The sequence below is a fragment of the Mobula birostris genome, chromosome 1 (assembly GCF_030028105.1).
Source record: "Mobula birostris isolate sMobBir1 chromosome 1, sMobBir1.hap1, whole genome shotgun sequence".
NCBI lineage: Eukaryota > Metazoa > Chordata > Chondrichthyes > Myliobatiformes > Myliobatidae > Mobula > Mobula birostris.
Genome location: NC_092370.1, coordinates 221,427,935 through 221,447,451, shown reverse-complemented (window position 1 = coordinate 221,447,451; position 19,517 = coordinate 221,427,935). Strand labels below are relative to the sequence as shown.

General features: G+C 45.2%; 1 protein-coding gene across 1 annotated transcript in view; it reads right to left on the bottom strand.

Moving 5' to 3' along the window:
• The window catches only part of vash1 (vasohibin 1), a 40,605-nt gene that overhangs the window by 14,254 nt on the left and 6,834 nt on the right, over positions 1 to 19,517 (bottom strand). The window contains exons 2-3 of the mRNA XM_072239292.1: positions 7,092 to 7,180; positions 2,460 to 2,516 (exon numbers count right to left, since the gene is read on the bottom strand). Coding sequence (XP_072095393.1) covers positions 2,460 to 2,516; positions 7,092 to 7,180 — 146 coding nt within the window. The remainder of the gene's footprint in view (positions 1 to 2,459; positions 2,517 to 7,091; positions 7,181 to 19,517) is intronic.

Genomic DNA, 19,517 nt, shown 5'->3' with positions numbered 1-19,517 from the left:
TGAAGTGCAATACCTTGCATATGTCTGCATTAAGTTCCGTCTGCCATTTTTCAGCTCATTTTTCCAGCTGGTCCAGATCCCACTGCAAGCTCTGATAGTCTTCCTCACTGTCCACTACCCCCAACCTCGGTGTCATCCTCAAATTTACAATTTACAAGGGGAGGGGAGGAGAAGATGGTGGCGCGATGCAGCGCTCTGAAATGATATTGTGTTTGTTAAATAGGGGCTGTGCACAATCCTGATTCAATGAAGACGGACGTGAGAAGCACAGAGGAACACCTGGAGAAACTTCTGAAATGCCCGCTTCGCTGCCACTGCTACTGTGCGATCAAGAATCTCCGGTGGGGAAGGCCCCAATTCCTCGGCTTTGCCTATTGCTGGGGCCGGGGTTGAAGCGCTCAGCAGAGATGGTGCTCAGTGCTCGGTGTCGGAGGCTCGAAGTTTTTGGACGGACTCAAGAGTCGGCTGTGGTCCGGTGCCTCCAGAGTGCTGCATCGGGAAGTTTGCAGCGCTGGAAGCTCATGGCAGGGAGAGTTTCTCCCTTCTGCCGTCTGTATGAGATGATGGGACTTTCAAGAGACTTTGAGACTTTTTTCTTTAAACCGTGCCCATGGTCTGCTCTTCATCAAATTACGGTATTGCTTTGCACTGTTGTGACTATATGTTATAATTATGTGGTTTTGTCAGTTTTTTTAGTCTTGGTTTGTCTCGTGTTTCTGTGATATCATTCTAGAAGAACATTGTATCATTTCTTAATGCATGTATTACTAAATGACAATAAAAGAGGACTGTGTGCCCTCATAATCTAATCTAATCTAAATTTGCTGATCCAGTTAACCACATTAACATCCAGATTGTTGATATACATTATAAGTGGACCCAACACCCATCCCTGCAGCACATTATTAATCATGGGCCTCCAGAGAGGCAACCACCTACTACCACTCTCTGGCTTCTCCCTCAAAGCCAACATCCAATCCAATTTATTATCTCATTTTGAAAGCCAAGCGACTGAACCTTTTTTGACCAACCTCCCATGTAGGACCTTGTCAAATGTCTTGAAGTCCATGTAGACAACATCCATCGCCTTGCCTTCATCAACTTTCCTGGTAACTCCCTCGAAAAACTAAGATTGCTTAGACACAACCTACCACGCACAAGGCCATGCTGAATATATCAAATCAGTCCATGTCTATCCAATTATACATATCTGGTCCCTTAGAATACCTTCCAATGACTCTCCTAATCCACATGTCAGGCTCACCAGCCGATAGTTTCCTGGTTTATTTTTAAAAGCCTTTCTTACACAGAACTTCAGCTATCCTTCAATCCTCTGGTATCTCACCTGTCATTAAGGATGATTTCAATATCTCTGCTCAGGCCCCTGCAATTTCTGCACTTGCTTCCTACAAGGAATAGAGGCCTCGCCTGGCCAACCTCTCCCTGAAACTCAGACCCTCTATTCCCGGCAGCATCCTAAAACGTTTTCTGCATGCTTCCAGTTTAACATCTTTCCTGTAACAGGGTGACCAGAACTGTACATAGGACTCCAAGCACAACCTCAATGACTTGTACAACTGCAACATAATATCCCAATTCTGTAAGGTGGACCGTTGAGTCCAAACACATTCTGCCTTTGACACTACAGCAGGAATAATTTCCCTGTCCCATCATAGCCTTAGCTCCCAAACCGGAGGCTCTGAGATGTTCTTCCTATGCCCTTTCACTTCACTCAAACACTTTCATAGCAACTGCCTATGACGAATCTTTTGGACTGGAGCATCCCTAGCAATATATGGGCATCTAAATTTCTGGCGCAGTCATCTATGGGAGAAAGGAATTCTCACTTGGAAGTAACCTGGGATGCTTTTCTCGCAAGTTTGACTAGCTTGGGACACGAGATTGTGTCATCAGCTCACAGTTATGTCAACGCAAGACAGGACATCATTCCTGAAATCAGTTTTTGCCCCCTTTGTGTTAAGTAGAATAAAAGGCAACAATTACCCAGATCTTGGGACAGACTTTGACTTTGATACCAGTCACCCTAATTGTGATTCTTTTGAGAGTTTATATTATTGTCTATTTAACAGCGGGTTTATTTTAATTGAGGTGCGTCTTTCCTTGTGCAGTGTTTGGAAGACCCAAACGCGGCTGGAAAAATAGCTGCAGCTGAAGATTTTGAGTTTGAGATGCAGTGACACAGAATATAAAATAGTATACTTATACTAGCTTTATAGTTCTCCATTTAGAACAAACAGAACATTACAGCACAGCACAGGCCCTTGTGGGAAATGCTTGCCATATGAAGGAGGCCAAACTGTGCATGGCAAAGGAAAAGGACCACACGACTGGCTCACATGGGTTAATAACAAAGGTGGCAGAAACTGGTTCTTTGAATCAACACAATATTGCCCAAGTGGGTGTGCATTGATGAACAGGAACAGATCAGTGCTACTTACCCAGTTAGAGGTCGATTCTTCTTAATCTCAAAGAACTGGGTCCCAGTGTGATTGTACCTGGAGTGCACAGTTAAGCAATGTACTTCAACGTGCCTGAGGCAGAATCGCTTTAGTGAAGAGACACTGCAGCGTACTTGGTCCAACTGCTCCCAACTTTGGGAAAGATGTGCACATGAATATTCTTCAATAACTCAGTAGTACTAGATGTACAGACTCGGGACCTGAAACCTCATTTAACCCCAAAGACACCCGTCCCAATCTAAGCCACTAAGTTTATACTGAGCCCTGACATGAGGTACCTGTTTGCAAAGAAGCTGATGCAATCCACAGCATAAGTCTTGCTTTAATTGTAGTTGCACTTGGGTAATACAAGGGGGCATAACTTCAAGGTGATTGGAGGAAAGTATGGGGGTATGTCAGTCAGCTGTATATTCCCCCCCCACACCAGAGTGGTGGATGTGTGGAACACAGTACAGGGTGATGGTGGAGGCAGATACATTGAGGGCATTTAAGAGACTCTTAGTTAGCACATGGATGAAAGAAAAAATATTGGACTATGTTGAGGAAAGTATTAGATTGATCTTAACAGTATATTTAAAGGTCAGCAAAACACCATGGCCAAAGCACTTGTGTTGTGCTGCTCCATTTTCAATGTATTTTCACACAATGTCGAGTAAGATGTTGAGGTGTTCTAACCACTCAACAGGCCGCTTTTGGTGGAATGGCCTTTCAACTAACTACAAAGGGAAACCGCACAAGTTCCACTTGATATTCCATTAGAGTGTTCATGGAACTGAGTGTGCCCGTGTCTACAGGTAGTACGAAGGATAACTCCAATTCCCTCGTCCATCAGGAAAGACTGAACTGCAGCCTGGTGACATCACATCAGGGACAATGTTTGGGAGCGGAGCAGGGTTGTGGGAAAGAGATGGAGACGCCTTCATTTCCCCTCTGTTTGCCCTTCAATTTAAACAAAATCTTTTTATCTCTGGGAATCAGGGAGAAGCAAGACTTGTGCAAGTCAAGGCACACTAATTTCCATCTTTGCATATGAATAGAACTAACACTGACTGTGCTCACACAAGAGTTCAGTGCATTTTGCCAAATGCAGAAAAAAAAACAGCTGACAAACCGAGAAAAGCAATGCAGTCCCCAAAGCTTTACCTCGAAATTAATGGAGGTTTAAGAATCAGTTAGTTTTTTCTATTAATAGGAGAGTTAACGGAACATTATTGCTGCTTGATGCCATGTTCTTCCAGCACTCTGGATTTCAATCATCTGCAGAATATCCTGTCTTTAGAACATTATTGTACATTGCTCAGGGAATTGAATACAAAAGTAGAGAGATTACGTTTGTTATTCAGGCATTGCATTTAGTAAGTCAAATAAGAGAAGAACATATGCAGTAAATGATGAGGCTCCAAGGAGTGTTGATGAGCAGGAAGTATACCAAATCATTCGGAATACAGTATTGATAATATGAATGGTAACTGCTTCCCCCAACTTAGCGGAAGATAAAGCTAGGGCAGATTCTGATTTATCCGTCGCACGTACATACATCAAAACATCTCAGGTTAAGAGGGAAAAGCTTTAAAGGGAACTTTAGGAGTGTTTCCACGCCCCCACATGGAGGGTGTTGGATATGTGGAGTAAGCCGCTAGCAGAAGATGCAGAGGTAGGTACAATTGCAATGGTGCAAGGACTCATGATGGTAAAGTGCAGAGTGAGTTTCCTGCACTGGAAAAATAGTGGACCAAGGTCGCTGTCTAAAAATGGTCACCTGTGGGAGGATTGTTTTTCTGCAAGGGTGGCAAGTCTTAGCAAAGAGACAAGACACAGGATTAGGATGAGAGGAGGAACCCAAGGGGCAAGCTTTTCACCCAGGGTGTGGTCAGTCTGTGGAATGAGCTGCCAGAGAAGTGACTGAGGCCGGTATATTAAAGATTTCTTTTAAAAGACACTTGGATAGGATAGTTTTAGACAGACGTGGGCCAAATGCATGCAAACAGACAGGCTCAGATGGACAAGTTGGGGTGAAGGGCCCTTTTTCCGCCATGCTGTGCAAATAACTCTCAGCGCAGCAAGGTAGCGTAGCAACATTTACAGCACCAGCAATTTGGGGTTCAATTCCAGCCACTGTCTGTAAGTAGTTTGTACATTCTCCCTGTGACCACGTGGATTTCCTTCGGGTGCTCTGGTTTCCTCCCACTTTGCAAAGGCACGTGGGTCAGGGTCAGTAAGCTGTGGGCATGCTACATTGGCACCAGAAGTGAGACTTGCAGGCTGACCCCAGCACATCCTCGGACTGTGTTGGTCTTTGATACAAATTTTCACTGTACATTTCAATGTGTGTGTGACAAATAAAGCTAATCTTTAAACAAATTTGCTTCTCAGAGCAGAAAGGGAGGCTCTGAATTTGTCTTAAAGCCAGTGGGATTGTTGAGAAGCAAGAAAGCACAAGATTTCCATTGGCAGATGGGAGCAGTGAGTTGAGGTTACTCTCGTATCAGCCATGATGGTATGGACATGCCTCACAGTGGCTCAAACACGAGAAAGACTGCAGAGGCTGCAAATCCAAGCAACATACACTCAATGCTGGAGGAACTTAGGTCAGGCAGCACCTATGGAAAAGAGTAAACAGTCAATGTTTTGGGCTGAGACTATTCATCAGAACTGGTAAAAAAAAAAAAAATGTGAGAGTCAGAGTAAGAAGGTGTGGGGAGGATTTAGTACAAGTCGGTAGGTGCTAGGTGAAACCAGGAGAGGGAGAGTAAAGAACTGGGAATTAAATGGTGAAAGAGATAAAGGGCTGGAGAAGGGGAAATCTGAGAGGGTAGAACACCATGGAAAGAAGGGAAGGGGGAAGGAGCACCAGAGGGAGGTAATGGGTAGGTAAGGAGATAAAGTGAGAGGGAGAAATAGGAATGGGGAATGGTGAAGGGGTCAATTACTGGAAGTTTGAAAAGTTTATGTTTATGCCATCACATTGGAGGCTACCCAGATGGAATACAAGGTGTTGCTTCTCCAACCTGAGTGGGGCCTTAACGCGGCAGTAGGAGGGCTTGGACTGACATGTCGGAATGGGAATGAGAAGTAGGATTGAAATGAACGGTCTCCAGGAGATCCCATTTTTTTTTTTCTGGTGGATGGAGCGCAGGTGTTCGGCGAAGCAATCTCCCAGCCTACGCCGGGTCTCATCGATATACAGGAGGCCACACTGGGAGCATCACATACAGTAGATGACCCCAACAGACTCACAGGTGAAGGGTTGCCTCACCTGAGAGGATTGTTTGGGGCCCTGAATGGTAGTGAGGGGGGGTGGTGTAGGGCAGGTGAGGCACTTGTTCCGCTTGCAAGAAGTACCTGGAGGGAGTTCAGGAGCCCCTCAGTGGCTTCTCTCTGGTACGTTTGTGTGACCTGGTCTGGGTCACATTATGAAGACAAGAGTGTTAACCCTAGTAAAATTAGACCACTCAGGTTCAGTGCTAATTCCTCTGTGTTAGGAGGTTGGTGGTGGTGTTGTTATCGTAGGTTACAACAGGGCACTGACAGGATGCACACTTGGGCTGAGAAGCGGCAGATAGAGTTAAATCTGGAAAAATGTGAAGAGTTTCACTTTGGAAGATAGAATTCCAAAGCAGAATACAGGATTAATGGTGGGATTCCTAGCACTGTTGAAGAACAGAGATCTTAAGAGTCCACGTTCATAGATCCCTCAAAGTTTAGTTTTACAGTGCGGACACAAGCCCTTTCAGCCCAACAACCCACCTATTTAACCCTAGAATTTACAATGACCAATTATCCTACTCTATCTGAAGGAAACCCTCAGAATCTTATAAGGTTGTAAGGCGGCGTAGAGTGTGGTGGCCTGCACTAGTCAAGGGATTGAGCTCTGGAGTTGCAATGCTATATCACAGCTTTATAAAACCCTTGCCTGGCCACTCTTGTAATACTGTGCTTAGTTCTGCTCACCTCATTATAGGAAAGAAGCTTCAGAAAGGGTGCAGAGGAAATTTACCAGGCCGCTGCCTCGACTAGAGAGCATGTCTTGTGAGGAAAGGTTAAGCGAGCTAGGGCTTTTCTCTTTGGAGCAAAGGAGGTTGAGAGATGTCTTGATAGACATACAAGATGAGGCAGCACAGATCAAGTGGATAGTCAGATACTTTTTCCCCAGGGTGGAAATGTGAAATACGAGAGGGCATACCTTTAAGATGTTTGGGGGAAAGAGTACAGGGAATTAGTTTTTGAAGAACAAAACAGTGGTTGGTACATGGAATGCGCTGCCAGGGCTCAGCACCCAGGCAAGTACATTAGTGACATTTAAGAGCCTGAGGTAGGCATATGGAAAGAAAAATGGAGGTTTATATGGGAGGGAAGAGTGAGATTGATCTCGGAGTCGGTTAAAGAGTCAGCACAATATTGTGGGCCGAAGGGTCTATACTGTGTAGTGTTCTATGTTCTACATGGCTCAACACAGATCTGCAACAGGCCTGAATTTATTCTTCGTCATTTTGATGAGAAACATCGAGCCCTGCATTCCTAGAACTTCATTCAGATTTCTAGCATCCGTGGTGCTCTGCTGTATTGTTCTGTGCTTCTGCATCACCCCCATCCCTGGGGCTCAAAGGATACTGCAATTCCCTGGTGTATCTCTGTATGGCTTCCAGGCGGTCAGGGACAAGCGTGGACAGCTGAAATGTAGGCACACATGGTATCGGAATCTGAAAGCACAGGAAATGTGCAAAATTAAGTTGAGTTACACACAACCATCCAAAGAGTCTGCAGTGGGGAAGCGGATGAGCTGGTACACTCATTAAATGGGGCTGTTTAGCCTTGGGGGCAAAAATAAAAGGATATGAAGACAGAAACAATGAGCTTAATTTTGGGAATGTATAACAGGCTGCAGGACCATGATTCCTTTAATAACCTCACCAACGCAACTTTCATCCTCACTACAACTATCAGATTTTCTCCTGCACGGTAAACTGAGAAGTACCCCTTCGTTTATAAACTGGAACAGCAGAAATCTCCACTGCCATCCTGTCCCTCTCAGCCTCCTTGCAGATGTTCCACTTGCTGTTGTCAGAGTTGTACAGCACAGGAGCAGGCCAGTCAATCCACCATGCTTTTGCTCATGTTACTGCCCATCAACACCAATCCCATTCGAGCATATTAGCTCTTTATTCTTTTGTGACTTAACTATTTAACTGCTTGTCTAAATGTCTCCTAAGCATAGTGGCCAAGGGGTACTACTCTGACTAGAAGTCTTGGGAACACTCATGCATGAATTGCAAAAGGTTGGCTTGCAGATGCAACTGGTTATCAAGGCAAATGGAACAACGACCTTCATTGCTAGAGGGATTAAATTTGAAGTACAGGGAGATAATGCTTCATGTACAGGGTACGGGTGAGGTTGGATCTCGCATACTGTATGCAGGTCTGATCCCCTTCCTTCAGGAAAGATATAACTACTTTGGAGGCTGCGCAGAGGAGATTCACCGGGTTGACTCTGGAGATGAATGGTTAGCCAACGAGGAGAGACTGAATCACCAGGGGGACTACAGTCAATGGAATTCAGAAGGAGAAGACCTTATGGAAACAAAATTATGAAAGGAAAAGGCAAGGAAGTTGTTTCTACTGATAAGTGAGACTAGAACTAGGGGACATAACCTCAAGACTCAAGGGAAAAAAACTGAGGACAGAAATGAGGAGAAATTGCTTTTCCCAGAGACTGGTAAATCTGTGGAATTCTCTGCCCAGGGAAGCAGTACAGGCTATTTCATTAAATATATTTATGACATGGTTACAACGATTTTTGCACAGCAGGGAAATTAAGGGTAATGGGGAAAAGGCAGGTGGGTGGAGTTAAGTCCACAGCCAGACCAACCATGATCTTATTCAACAGCAGAGCAGTCTCGACGAGCCAAACGAAAGACTCCTGCTCCTAGTTGTTGTGTTCTTTGCATCAGGCAAATGGTTATACTGATGGCCCAGTCTTTCACAAACATTAATCTCATCAGATCCCCTCCAACCTCCTACCAGGAAATTGAAACCTGTTCCCCCAGCTTTCAGGGAATGGTTCCCATGACTTATCCCTTTTGTGCCCCTCTGTTTTGACCCCCTCAGCCTCCTCTGCACCATGGAAAACAAACCCAACCTCTCCAGTCTCCTTTTAACTGAAAAGCCTCAGAACCCCCTCCAGTTCAAACATGTCACTTCAATTATGTGGTGACCAGAACTGTACCCAGTACTCTGGCTGTGGTCGCAGCAAAGTTGTATCATAATTTCTGTGCTCTTTATATACACGCCTGGGCAAATGAAGTATATAGCACGCCTTCTTAAATACTTGACCTTCTTGTGTTGACACCTCCAGATCTCTGCATGTGTCCACTGAGGTCCCTCTGGTTCTCAATGCTCCCTGAGCTCCATTGCTCGTTGTACATGTCACATCCCTGCTTATCCTCCTTACATCTACATCTTATAGTCAAACCCTGGGACCTGACCTGATGCATCCTGACACCAAGCCCACATGACCTGTGACCCCACCTCCCCATCCCATAAGGACCATTATCCTTGCGTGGTTCTACGCACTCCCTAGCTCTCTTTCTGATCCATGTCTGCAATGCTTTGGAATTCTCTTTCCAGCATGGCAGCGTAGCAGTTAGCCTAATGCTACCATGGTACCAGTGACCTGTGTTCAATTCCCGGTGCCATCTCTGAGTTTGTACATTTTCCCCATAACATAGTGGGATTTGTGGGTGCTCCGGTTTCCTCCCACAGTCCAAAAGTGCATGGGTTACGGGGTTAATAGGTCACGAGTGTGTCAAGACACAGTAGGCTTGTTGGGCGAATGAACCTGTTAGCATGCTGCATCTCTAAATAAAAAAATTAAATTCCATCTGCCCTTGCCCTCCAAGTCTTCCATCTGATCAGTATCATTCCCCAACTCAGGCGAACTTTATGACTTTTAATAAGGCTTGTGACACCTGCGAACATACTCATCACACTTCCTATGTTCGTATCCTGTTAACGTGGAAAAACAACAGCAGGGGACTCAGCACCGATCCCTGCACAATACCTCTGGTCACAAGCTTCCCAGCACAAATACGACACTCCACCACTTTTCTCCACCTGCATCAAGCTGATTGTGGATCCGTCTGAACCAGTTTCAATCTGACATCTTATTGAAGGTCTTACTGAAGTGCATGTGGATTATGTCAATGATGCAGCGCTCACTTCTTCATCTCCTTGAAGAGTTAATCTAATTGAACAGAGTTGACTTCCCCTTAACGATGCCACGCCAGTTACTGATGCTTAACTCCTGCCATTAGGAGTGCAAATTCATTTTTCTTTTCTTGTCATGTGGCCAGAGAAAATTTTTATATTTTCCCAGCAATCTTCTCCCTCATCTCCCATAGCAGTCAAGGTTCATAGAACGTTATAGCACAGTACAAGCCCCTCAGCCCAAAATGATGTGCCAATCTTTTAACTTGAAGATCACTTCCCTCCTAATAAGCACATGGATGACAGAAAAAAAATAGAAAGCTAATCAAGAGTTTCTTAAATATCCCTAATGTACTTGCCTCTACCATCATCCACATACCTGTAAAAATAAAACCTCTCACATCCCCCCATGCCTTCCTCCAATGACATTAAAACTACACCCCGGTATAAGCTATTTCCACCCTGGGAAAAAGAACAGTAGCTATCCACTCAATCTATGTCTCTATCAAATCATCTCTCATCTTCCTTCACCCTAGTTCATGTAATCTTTCTGCATAAGAAATTCTCTCTAATCCAGGCAGCACCCTGGTAAACTCTGGCGTCTTTTCTGCTTGGCTGCTGGTGACTAGTGGTGTTCCACAGGGGTCTGTGTTGGGACTGCTTCTTTTCACATTACATGTCAATGATTTGGATGAGAAAACTGATGGCTTTGTGGCCAGGTTTGCGGACAATATGAAGATAGGTGAAGGGACAGGTAGTATTGAAGCAGGGAGTCTGCAGAAGAACTTAAACAGATTAGGAGAATGGGCAGAAGTGGCTGGTGGAATGCAATATAGGGAGGTGCATGGTCATGCAATTTGGTAGAAATGATAAAGGCGTAGACTTTTCTAAACTGGGAGAAAACATCAGAAATCAGAGGTGAAAAACAACTTGGGCAGGATTGCTGAAAGATTAAATTGCAGGTTGAGTCAGTGGTAAGGAAGGCAAATGCAATGTAAGCATTCATTTCGAGAGGACTAGAATATACAAAGGATGTAATGCTGAGGCTTTATAAAGCATTGGTCAGACTGCTCCTGGAGTATCGTGACCAACTTTGGGCCTGTTATCTGAGAAAAGACATGCTGACTTTGGAGAGGGTCCAGAGAAGGTTCACAAGAATGACTCCAGGAATGAAAAGGTTTACATATGAGGAACATTTGATGGCTCTGGGCCTACTCTCATTGGAGTTTAGAAGAATTTGGGGGGGGGGGGGGAGAAAGAGAGAGAGAGAAAGGAAATTTCATTGATATCTATCCAATATTGAAATACCTAGATAGACTGGATGTGGAGAGGATGTTTACAAAAGTGAGGGAGTCCAGGACCAGAAGGCACAGCCTCAGAATCTAGGGATGTCCCATTAGAACAGAGGTGAGGAGGAATTTCTTTAGCCAAAGGGTGGTGAATCTATAGAATTCACATGGCATAGGCAGCAGTGGAGGCTAAGTCATTGGGTGTATTTAAAGCGAAGATTGATAGGTTCTTGATTAGTAAAAGTATCAAAGATTACAGGGAGAAAGCAGGAGAATGGGGTTGAAGTGGATAATAAATCTGTATTGATGGAACAGCAGAGCAAAATCAATGGGCCGAATGGTCCAATGATATTCCTATGTTTTATAGTTGCTCTTCTGGTGTAATTAGAATTCCATATCCTGGCTACTGTTTAGAGGCCTACACAACTCCCATTAGGGTCTTTTTAGTCTTGCAGTTTCTTAACTTTACACACAAGGATTCTACATCTTCCGATCCTACATCGCCTCGAAGGATTTGATTTTTTTTTTTAAAAATAAAGACAACAGTCACCCACCCTCTCTGCCTACCTGCCTGTCCTTTTGATACAACATGAATCTTTGGATGTTAAGCTCTCAGCTATGATCTTCTTTCAGCTATGACTCAGTGATGTTCACGATGTCATATCTAGCAATCTCCAACTGCACTACAAGATCATCTGCCTTATGCTGTATACTGCGTGCATTCAAATATAACACCTTCATACCTGTATTCACCACACTTTTTGATGTTGGCCCGCGTTTGTTACACTTTAACTCATTCTACTGACTGCAATTTTGTCCTATCATCTGTCTGTTCTTCCTCACAGTCTCACTACACACTGCATCTAGTTGTATATCAGCTGCCCCAGCCTCAGCCCTTCCTGCCAGATCACTTTAAACTTTCCCCAGCAACTCTATGAAAGCTGCCTGCAAAGATATTGGTCCTTGAACTCTTTTGTAACCAGTCCTTTTTGTACAGGTCATACCTTCCCCATCTCCAAGAGGACCACAACCTTGTTGAGGTTGGGAGGCTTGCATGCCTCGATGACCTGGAGAGCTATGTTGGCTGGGGTCAGGGCTTTATGCTTTGGCTCTTGGTAGTCACCTACGCTAAACAGCAGAGGCCAGACCAAGAGTGGCCCATGGGTCCTCCAGGTCTGGGGGTTCAGCTCAGGGATAACGACCCTGACCAGTAAAACAAAACTGTTACAGAAACAGCGATGAAGAATCCTTCTACATCTGATTGCGATGGTATTCCTGAGTCTTTCACCCGCGACTTGCGTAACTGACAGCAGTGAAAACAGAGGAAATGGCTGACATGATGAAGGAAGTCCTGAACACTACCAGAGGAGGAGGACCTTCATTGCTGTCCCAAACTCCAGTTGTGTAATGGGCAAGAACATCTTCCAGAGAAGCGATTCAATGATCCAGAAATCTGAAACCAAGCCCCCACACCATTCCTCAGCCACATATTCATCTAACACAGGGGTTCCCAACCTTTTTTTATGCCATTGATCGATACCATTAAGCAAGGGATCTGAGGGCCCCAGGTTGGGAACTCCTGATCTTAACAGATTATCCTATTCTTACCCTCAATGGCATGTGGCACAGGCAGCAATCCAAAGATTACTCCACTGGAGATCCTGCTTTTCAGCTTTCTACTTAATTCCCTATATTCTCTATTCAGGACCTCCTCCCTTTTCCCAGCCATGTCCTTGGTATCAATATGTAGTACAACTTCTAGCTGCTCACCCTCCCTCTTTAGAATGTTATGGATATGACTGGAGATATCCCGATGCTGACACCTGGGAAACAAAACTTTTGGGTGTCTCTTTCACATCCACAGAGCCTCCTGTCTGTTCCTCTAACTATAGAATCGCCCATCACTACCTCACTCTTCTCCCCCCTTCTTTTCTACACTACAGAGCTAGACTCGGTGCCAGAGACCCGGTAGCTGTCAGTTTCCCGTGGGAGGTCCTCCCCCTCCCATCTCTCCAAGACTATCCAAATTGATAAACTTATTATTGAGGGGAATGGCCAGAGGAGTACTCTGCACTGGCTGCCTATTCCCTTTCCCTCTCCCTCTCCTGACCTTCACCAGGCTACCTGCCTCTTGCAACTCAGGTGACTACTTCCCTATAGCTCCTATTTATTTTTAGCTAGCAGTATAGTGTGGAGTTGGCCCTTCCAGCCACGCCACCCCAGCAAACCGCAACCCCCCTCCCCCAAACACACACACAAACCCAATTAACCCTAACCTAATCATGGGATAATTTACAATGACCAATTAATGTACCCAGCACATCTCTCGACTGTGGGAGGGAACTGGAAGACCCAGAGAAAACCCACTCATTCCACGGGGAGGGTGTGCAGAAACTCCTTAGGCAATAGTGCTGGAATTGAACTCTGGGCTCTGAAGCACCCCAAGCCGTAATAACGTCACTCTTACTGCTACACTACCATGGCGCTTACCTATCACCCTGATTTTTCCAAAGGAGCCAAAGGTCATCTACTTGCAGCTCTAGTTCCCTAACACTGTAAGGAGCTGCAGCTCGATGTGTCTTGTCCAGATGTAGTTATCAGTGAGACTAGAGGTCACCTTGAGTTCCCACATCTCATACGAAGAACACACCACTGACACTGCACCCATTCTCACTGCACTGAATACCAAGAAACTTGGAGGAAACTTAAAACCTTTGCCTTTTCTCAAAGTCTCAAGCCAAAGCCACACCACTCACACTATTGGCCTAACTTTTTATTGGCCTTTGACATGTGCCTAATAGACCGTGATGACTGAAGGCCACCAAAAGTTCCCAAAACACTCCAGGCTCTTTTAAAATCCCACATTGCCTCTCCAACAAGGAGGGCTCGAGATGACTAAGACCACTGAAAAGATTTAGTCATCTTTTACCTCACTTGAGACCTAACATCTCCTGTTTAATTTGTTGTTCCCAGCAGTTTTCTACTTGCATCACCTTACTGACTGGTTTCTACCCCATGCTCTTTATTCACCTTCCTCATTCATCCCTCTCCCTTGGCACTGTGGCTGGCATCCACATCTATCATGGGATGTGGATGCCAGCAATTCCTGCCCATCCCTAACCAGTGAAAAGTTAATCACTCTACTGGGACAGGAGTCACATACAACCCAGATCAGAAAAGGACAAGCAACACACACAAAATGCTGGTGGACCGCAGCAGGCCAGACTGCATCCATAGGAAGCAGTCGACGTTTCAGGCCGAGACCCTTCATCAGGACTAACTGAAAGAAGACATAGTAAGAGATTTGAAAGGGGGAGGGGGAGATCTGGAATGATAGAAGACAGGAGGGGGAGGGATAGAGCAGCGGTCCCCAACCACCAGGCCGCGGACCGGTACCGGGCCGCAAAGCATGTGCTACCGGGCTGCGAGGAAACGATATGAGTCAGCTGCACCCTTCCTCATTCCCTGTCATGTACAGTTGAACTTGAAGATAGGGTTGCCAACTGTCCCGTATTTGCTGGGACATCCTGTATATTGGACTAAATGGGTTTTGTCCCATACGGGACCGCCCTTGTCCTGTATTTCCCCTAAGGTAGGGCATTCCTGTGAAACCTCTCATGCTGAAATGGCGTAAAGCAAAGCAATTACCAGTAATTTATATGGGAAAAATTTTTGAGCATTCCCAGACCCAAAAAATAACCTACCAAATAACACATAAAACCTAAAGTAACACTAACATATAGTAAAAGCAGGAATGATATGATAAATACACAGCCTATATAAAGTAGAAATAATGTACGTACAGTGTAGTCGGGAAGATTAAGCCAAAAGCCATCTGTGGGGGGGGGGGGGGGGGAAATCGGCACATACGCAAGTCACGCATACGCACACAGGTGCCCGCGCAAGGCTTCATGGTCATGGTAGTCTTACTCGGGGTAAAGTGTCTCGGGATTTGACTGCTACTTTCGTCCCCTATTTGGGAGTGAGAAAGTTGGCAACCCTAACTGTAAAAGAGATGTTGAGGTGAGTTTAACCCTACATGAACACCCCCCCCCCACCCCCGGGTCGGCCGGTCCATAAGAATATTGTCAATATTAAACTGGTCCGTGGTGCAAAAAAGGTTGGGGACCCCTGGGATGGAGCTCAGAGTTGGAAAGTTGATTGGCAAAAGGGATACAAGGCTGGAGAAGGGAGAGGATCATGGGACAGGAGGCCTAGGGAGAAAGAAAGGGAAGGGGAGCCTAGAGGTTAGATGGAGAGCAGACAAGGAGTAATTGTGAGAGGGACAGAGAGAGAGAGAAAGAGGGAAAAAGTTAAAAATAAATAAATAAGGAATGGGGCGAGAATGGGAGGGGCATTAATTGAAGTTGCGTGGATCTCCCAGTGGCCACACATTTTAATTCCACATTCTATTTCCATTCTGATATGTCTATCCATGGCCTCCTCTACTGTCATGATGAAGCCACACTCAGGTTGGAGGAACAACATCTTATATTCCGTCTGGGTAGCCTCCAACCTGATGGCATGAACATTGACTTCTCTAACTTCCGTTAATGCCCCTCCTCCCCTTCTCACCCCATCCTTTATTCATTTATTATTTTTTCCTTTTTTTTTCCCTCTCTGTCCCTTTCACAATTACTCCTTGCCTGCTCTCCATCTTCCTCTGGTACTCCCCTCCCCCTTTCTTTTTCGCTAGGCCTCCCATCCCATGATCCTCTCCCTTCTCCAGCCTTGTATCCCTTTTTGCCAATCAACTTTCCAGCTCTCAGCTCCATCCCTCCCCTTCCTGTCTTCTCCTATCATTTCAGATCTCCCCCTTCCCAAATCTCTTACTATCTCTTCTTTCAGTTAGTCCTACCGAAGGGTCTCAGCCTGAAACGTCCACTGTGCTTCTTCCTATGGATGCAGCCTGGCCTGTTGCGTTCCACCAGCATTTTGTGTGTGTTGCTTGAATTTCCAGCATCTGCAGATTTCCTCATGTTTGCGTCAGAAAAGGACAGCAGACTTTGCTCTCTGATGGACATCAGCAAATCAGATGGGTGCTCTCGATAACCTGCTAGTTTTACATTTACCATTACTCAGATGTAATTTAGCTGAATTTGTTTCCCAGCAGCTGTGGTGGCATTAGAACTCATTTCTGGATCACTGTGCCAGAAACCCAAGCTGTTCGTACAATAACAGAACTCTAAATACCAATCCTCACCAACATTCTTTCTGACTACGATACAAATCCTTCATTCTACCTGTGCCATACAGCAACAAACTAATCCCCTAGCAGGTTAATGCTCACTTACCTTTGCACAGTGACATTACATCCACACAGATAATCCATCCTCTTTTAATCCCATCATTCCTTACCTTTCTAAAACTCTTTGGAGGCACTAAACCTCCTTTGTTCAACTCACAGTTACACCTGCTGCTCAGTAGATGATATGCTGGACCGTGCCATAAACTTCCATGACCTCTCCCAGATCTCTGTTCAAATATCAGAATCATATTTATTATCACTGATGTCTTTTTGTAGTACAGTGCAAGACAAAAAACTACAAGCTGCACAATAAATGAACCAAGTAAAAAAGGAATAATGAGGCAATGCTCATGTGCCATTCAGAAATGTGATGGTGGAGGGGGAGAAACTGTTCCTGAATGATTGAGTGTGGGTCTTCAGGACCCCTGTACCTGTTCCCCAATGGGAGTAATGGGAAGAGGAAATGCCCGAATAGCGAGAGCCCTCTGTTAGTGTCTTCTTGAGGCACGACATCTTGAAGATATCCTAAATGGTGGGGAGGATTGTGCACATGGCTGAAGCACAACACTCTGCAGCCTCTTGTGATCCCCTGCATCGGAGCCTCCATACCAAACTGTGATGCACCAGTCAGAATGCTCTCTACATCTGAAGAAATTTTCAAGAACCTTTGGTGACATCTTCTCAAACTCCTAATGAAGCATATTAGCTGGTGTGCCTTCATGATTGTCTATCCCAGCATGTGAAGACAGACTCCGGTGGATTGAGCGGACGAGACCAATGGAAGGTCCAACGGTCAAGAAGGTAGTCTCTGCAAGCATCGTGGAATGTGTAGAGCAGGACAAGACACAGAAGACGTCCTGGTCATCCACTGCGCCTAGTCCCATCTCCAACTGTCTCAACTCTGCCACTGGATCCAGATGGGAATTGGGAAGAGAGAGTGAGGCAGATGCTGCGCAACTCTCCCTCACTTAAATCCAAATCACGCGCTAGTCTCCACACCACCATAATGGTGTCGAGGTCCTCATTGACAACAATGGACGAACACCATCAACGTGTTGGGCGCAGGTTAGGTTCTAGCAGATGTTGATTCTCAGGAACTTGAAGCTGCTCACCCTTTGCACCACTGAACCCTCAATGAGGACTGGTGTGTGTCTCCCTTCCTGAAGTCCACAATCAGCTCCCTATGGATCCACATCCCTTTGTGTGGATCCAGTCATCCCTCTCCAGAGATAGCACTGCAACACCCTCTTGCCCTTATACTGGCACCACCTGCCCATTACATCCTCAGCACAATATACAAGTTTGAATCACTTTTGACACATATGCCAGTGACATTCAGCTCACCAGGGAAATCTCAGAGTGGCTATGATATGGAAGCAGAATTAGGCCATTTGACCCATTGAGTCTGCTTCACCATTCCATCATGGCTGATTTATTATCCCTCTCAACCCCATTCTCCTTCCTTCTTCCCCCTGTAACCTTTGACGCCCTTACAAATCAAAAGCATATCAACTTATAAACAAGAGAACATCTGCAGATGCTGGAAATCCAAGCAACACACAAAATGTTGGGAGGAATTTATCAGGCCAGGCAGCACGCAAGGAAAATAGTGCAGTGGATGTTTCAGGCCTAGACCCTTCAGCAGGATTGGAGAAAAAAAGATGAATAGATCTCACTGTCAGTGGATGCTGCCATGGATTGACATATTGGGACGGGAATGATCTCATTGCAACTTCTGGTAATAGCCTCCCCCTCCTCCCCTCACCATTCCCTTTTCCCTCTTTCACTTTACCTCCCTGCCTGCCCATCACCTCCCTCTGGTAGTCCTCCCCCTTTCTTTCTTCCATGGCCTTCTGTTCTCCATCAGACTCCCCTTTCTCCAGCTCTGTATCCCTCTTAGCAATCAACTTCCCAGCTCTTTACTTCATCCTTTGCCCTCCTGGTTTCACCCATCACTTTGTTTGTCTCTCCCTCCCCCACCTTTTATACCTACTTATCTTTTTTTCTCTAATCTTATCGAAGAGTCTTTGCCTGAAACGTCGACTGTACTTTTTGCCCCATAGATGCTGCCTGGTCTGAGTTCAGCATATCAACTTATGTTTTAAATATACCCAATGACTTGGCCTCCACAGCCGTCTGTGACAATGGATTCCACATTCACCATGCTCTGGCTGAAGAAGTTCCTCCTCTGTTCTAAAAGGACGCCATTGTATTCAGAGGCTGTGTCCTCTGGACCTAGATTTTCCCACTATGGGAACCAATCTTCCCCATGTCCACTCTATCGAGACCTTTCCATATCCGATAGGTTTCAATGAGGATTCCTCCCTCATTCTTCTAAACTCCAGCAAGGGCCAGAACCACCAAATGCCCTTCCTACATTAACCCTTTCATTACAGAGATGATTCTCACGACCTTCATTTTGACCCTGTCCAATGCCAGTATATTCTTTCACGCATAAGGGGGCCTAAACAGGTCACAATATTCTAAGTGTGGTCTGACCAATGTTTTATAAAGACTCAGTATTACATCCTTACTTTTATATTCAAGTTCTCTTAAAATTAAGTACCTACATTGCATTTTACTTCCTCACCACTGACTCAACCTGCAGGTTAACCTTTAAGGAATCCTACACAAGGACTCCCAAGTCTCTTTGCACTTCCAATTTCAGAATTTGCTCCCCATTTAGAAAATAGCCAACTATTTTATTTCTTCTACCAAACTGTGGTGCACATAGTGCAGTCAGTTCAAATCAGCACTCAACATCAACAAACCATTTCTTGATTCTCTCAATGATATGAATCTCACTTTTTTCTGCTGTTGCAAGGAAAGAGTTAAAATTGATTCTTCCTTGGTATATGCTAAAATGTGTAACACAAAATGTACTTTTGTAGAACAAAATGGTGTCAGCTTGGAACGTGGTAATGGCCTGCAGCTGTGCACGGACACATACCCGAGATTAGATACTGGTGAAGGACGTTTTCCTCATTACAGATCTGAGGTCTTGGTTTCTAATTTGTGTGTCGAGGCTGAAGGTCGCACGCAAGAGATAAGGTTGAGGCTGGCATCACGAGGAGATAGAAAATTACTGAGATAAAAGTTGTTAGATTCTTGAAGGGTATAAGGAGCAATTTCTTTGTGTGGGGGGGGGAATCTTCTCTTAGGCTGGATTACAACTAGTGCTAAGAGCTGGAGATAGAGACAGAAACATTTAGGGAGAGGGAGACTGGAACAGCTGTCAGGTACCTGCAGTTTGCGTGGAATGGCTTAGTGATTGGTTGATAAGTATTATTTTGTCTA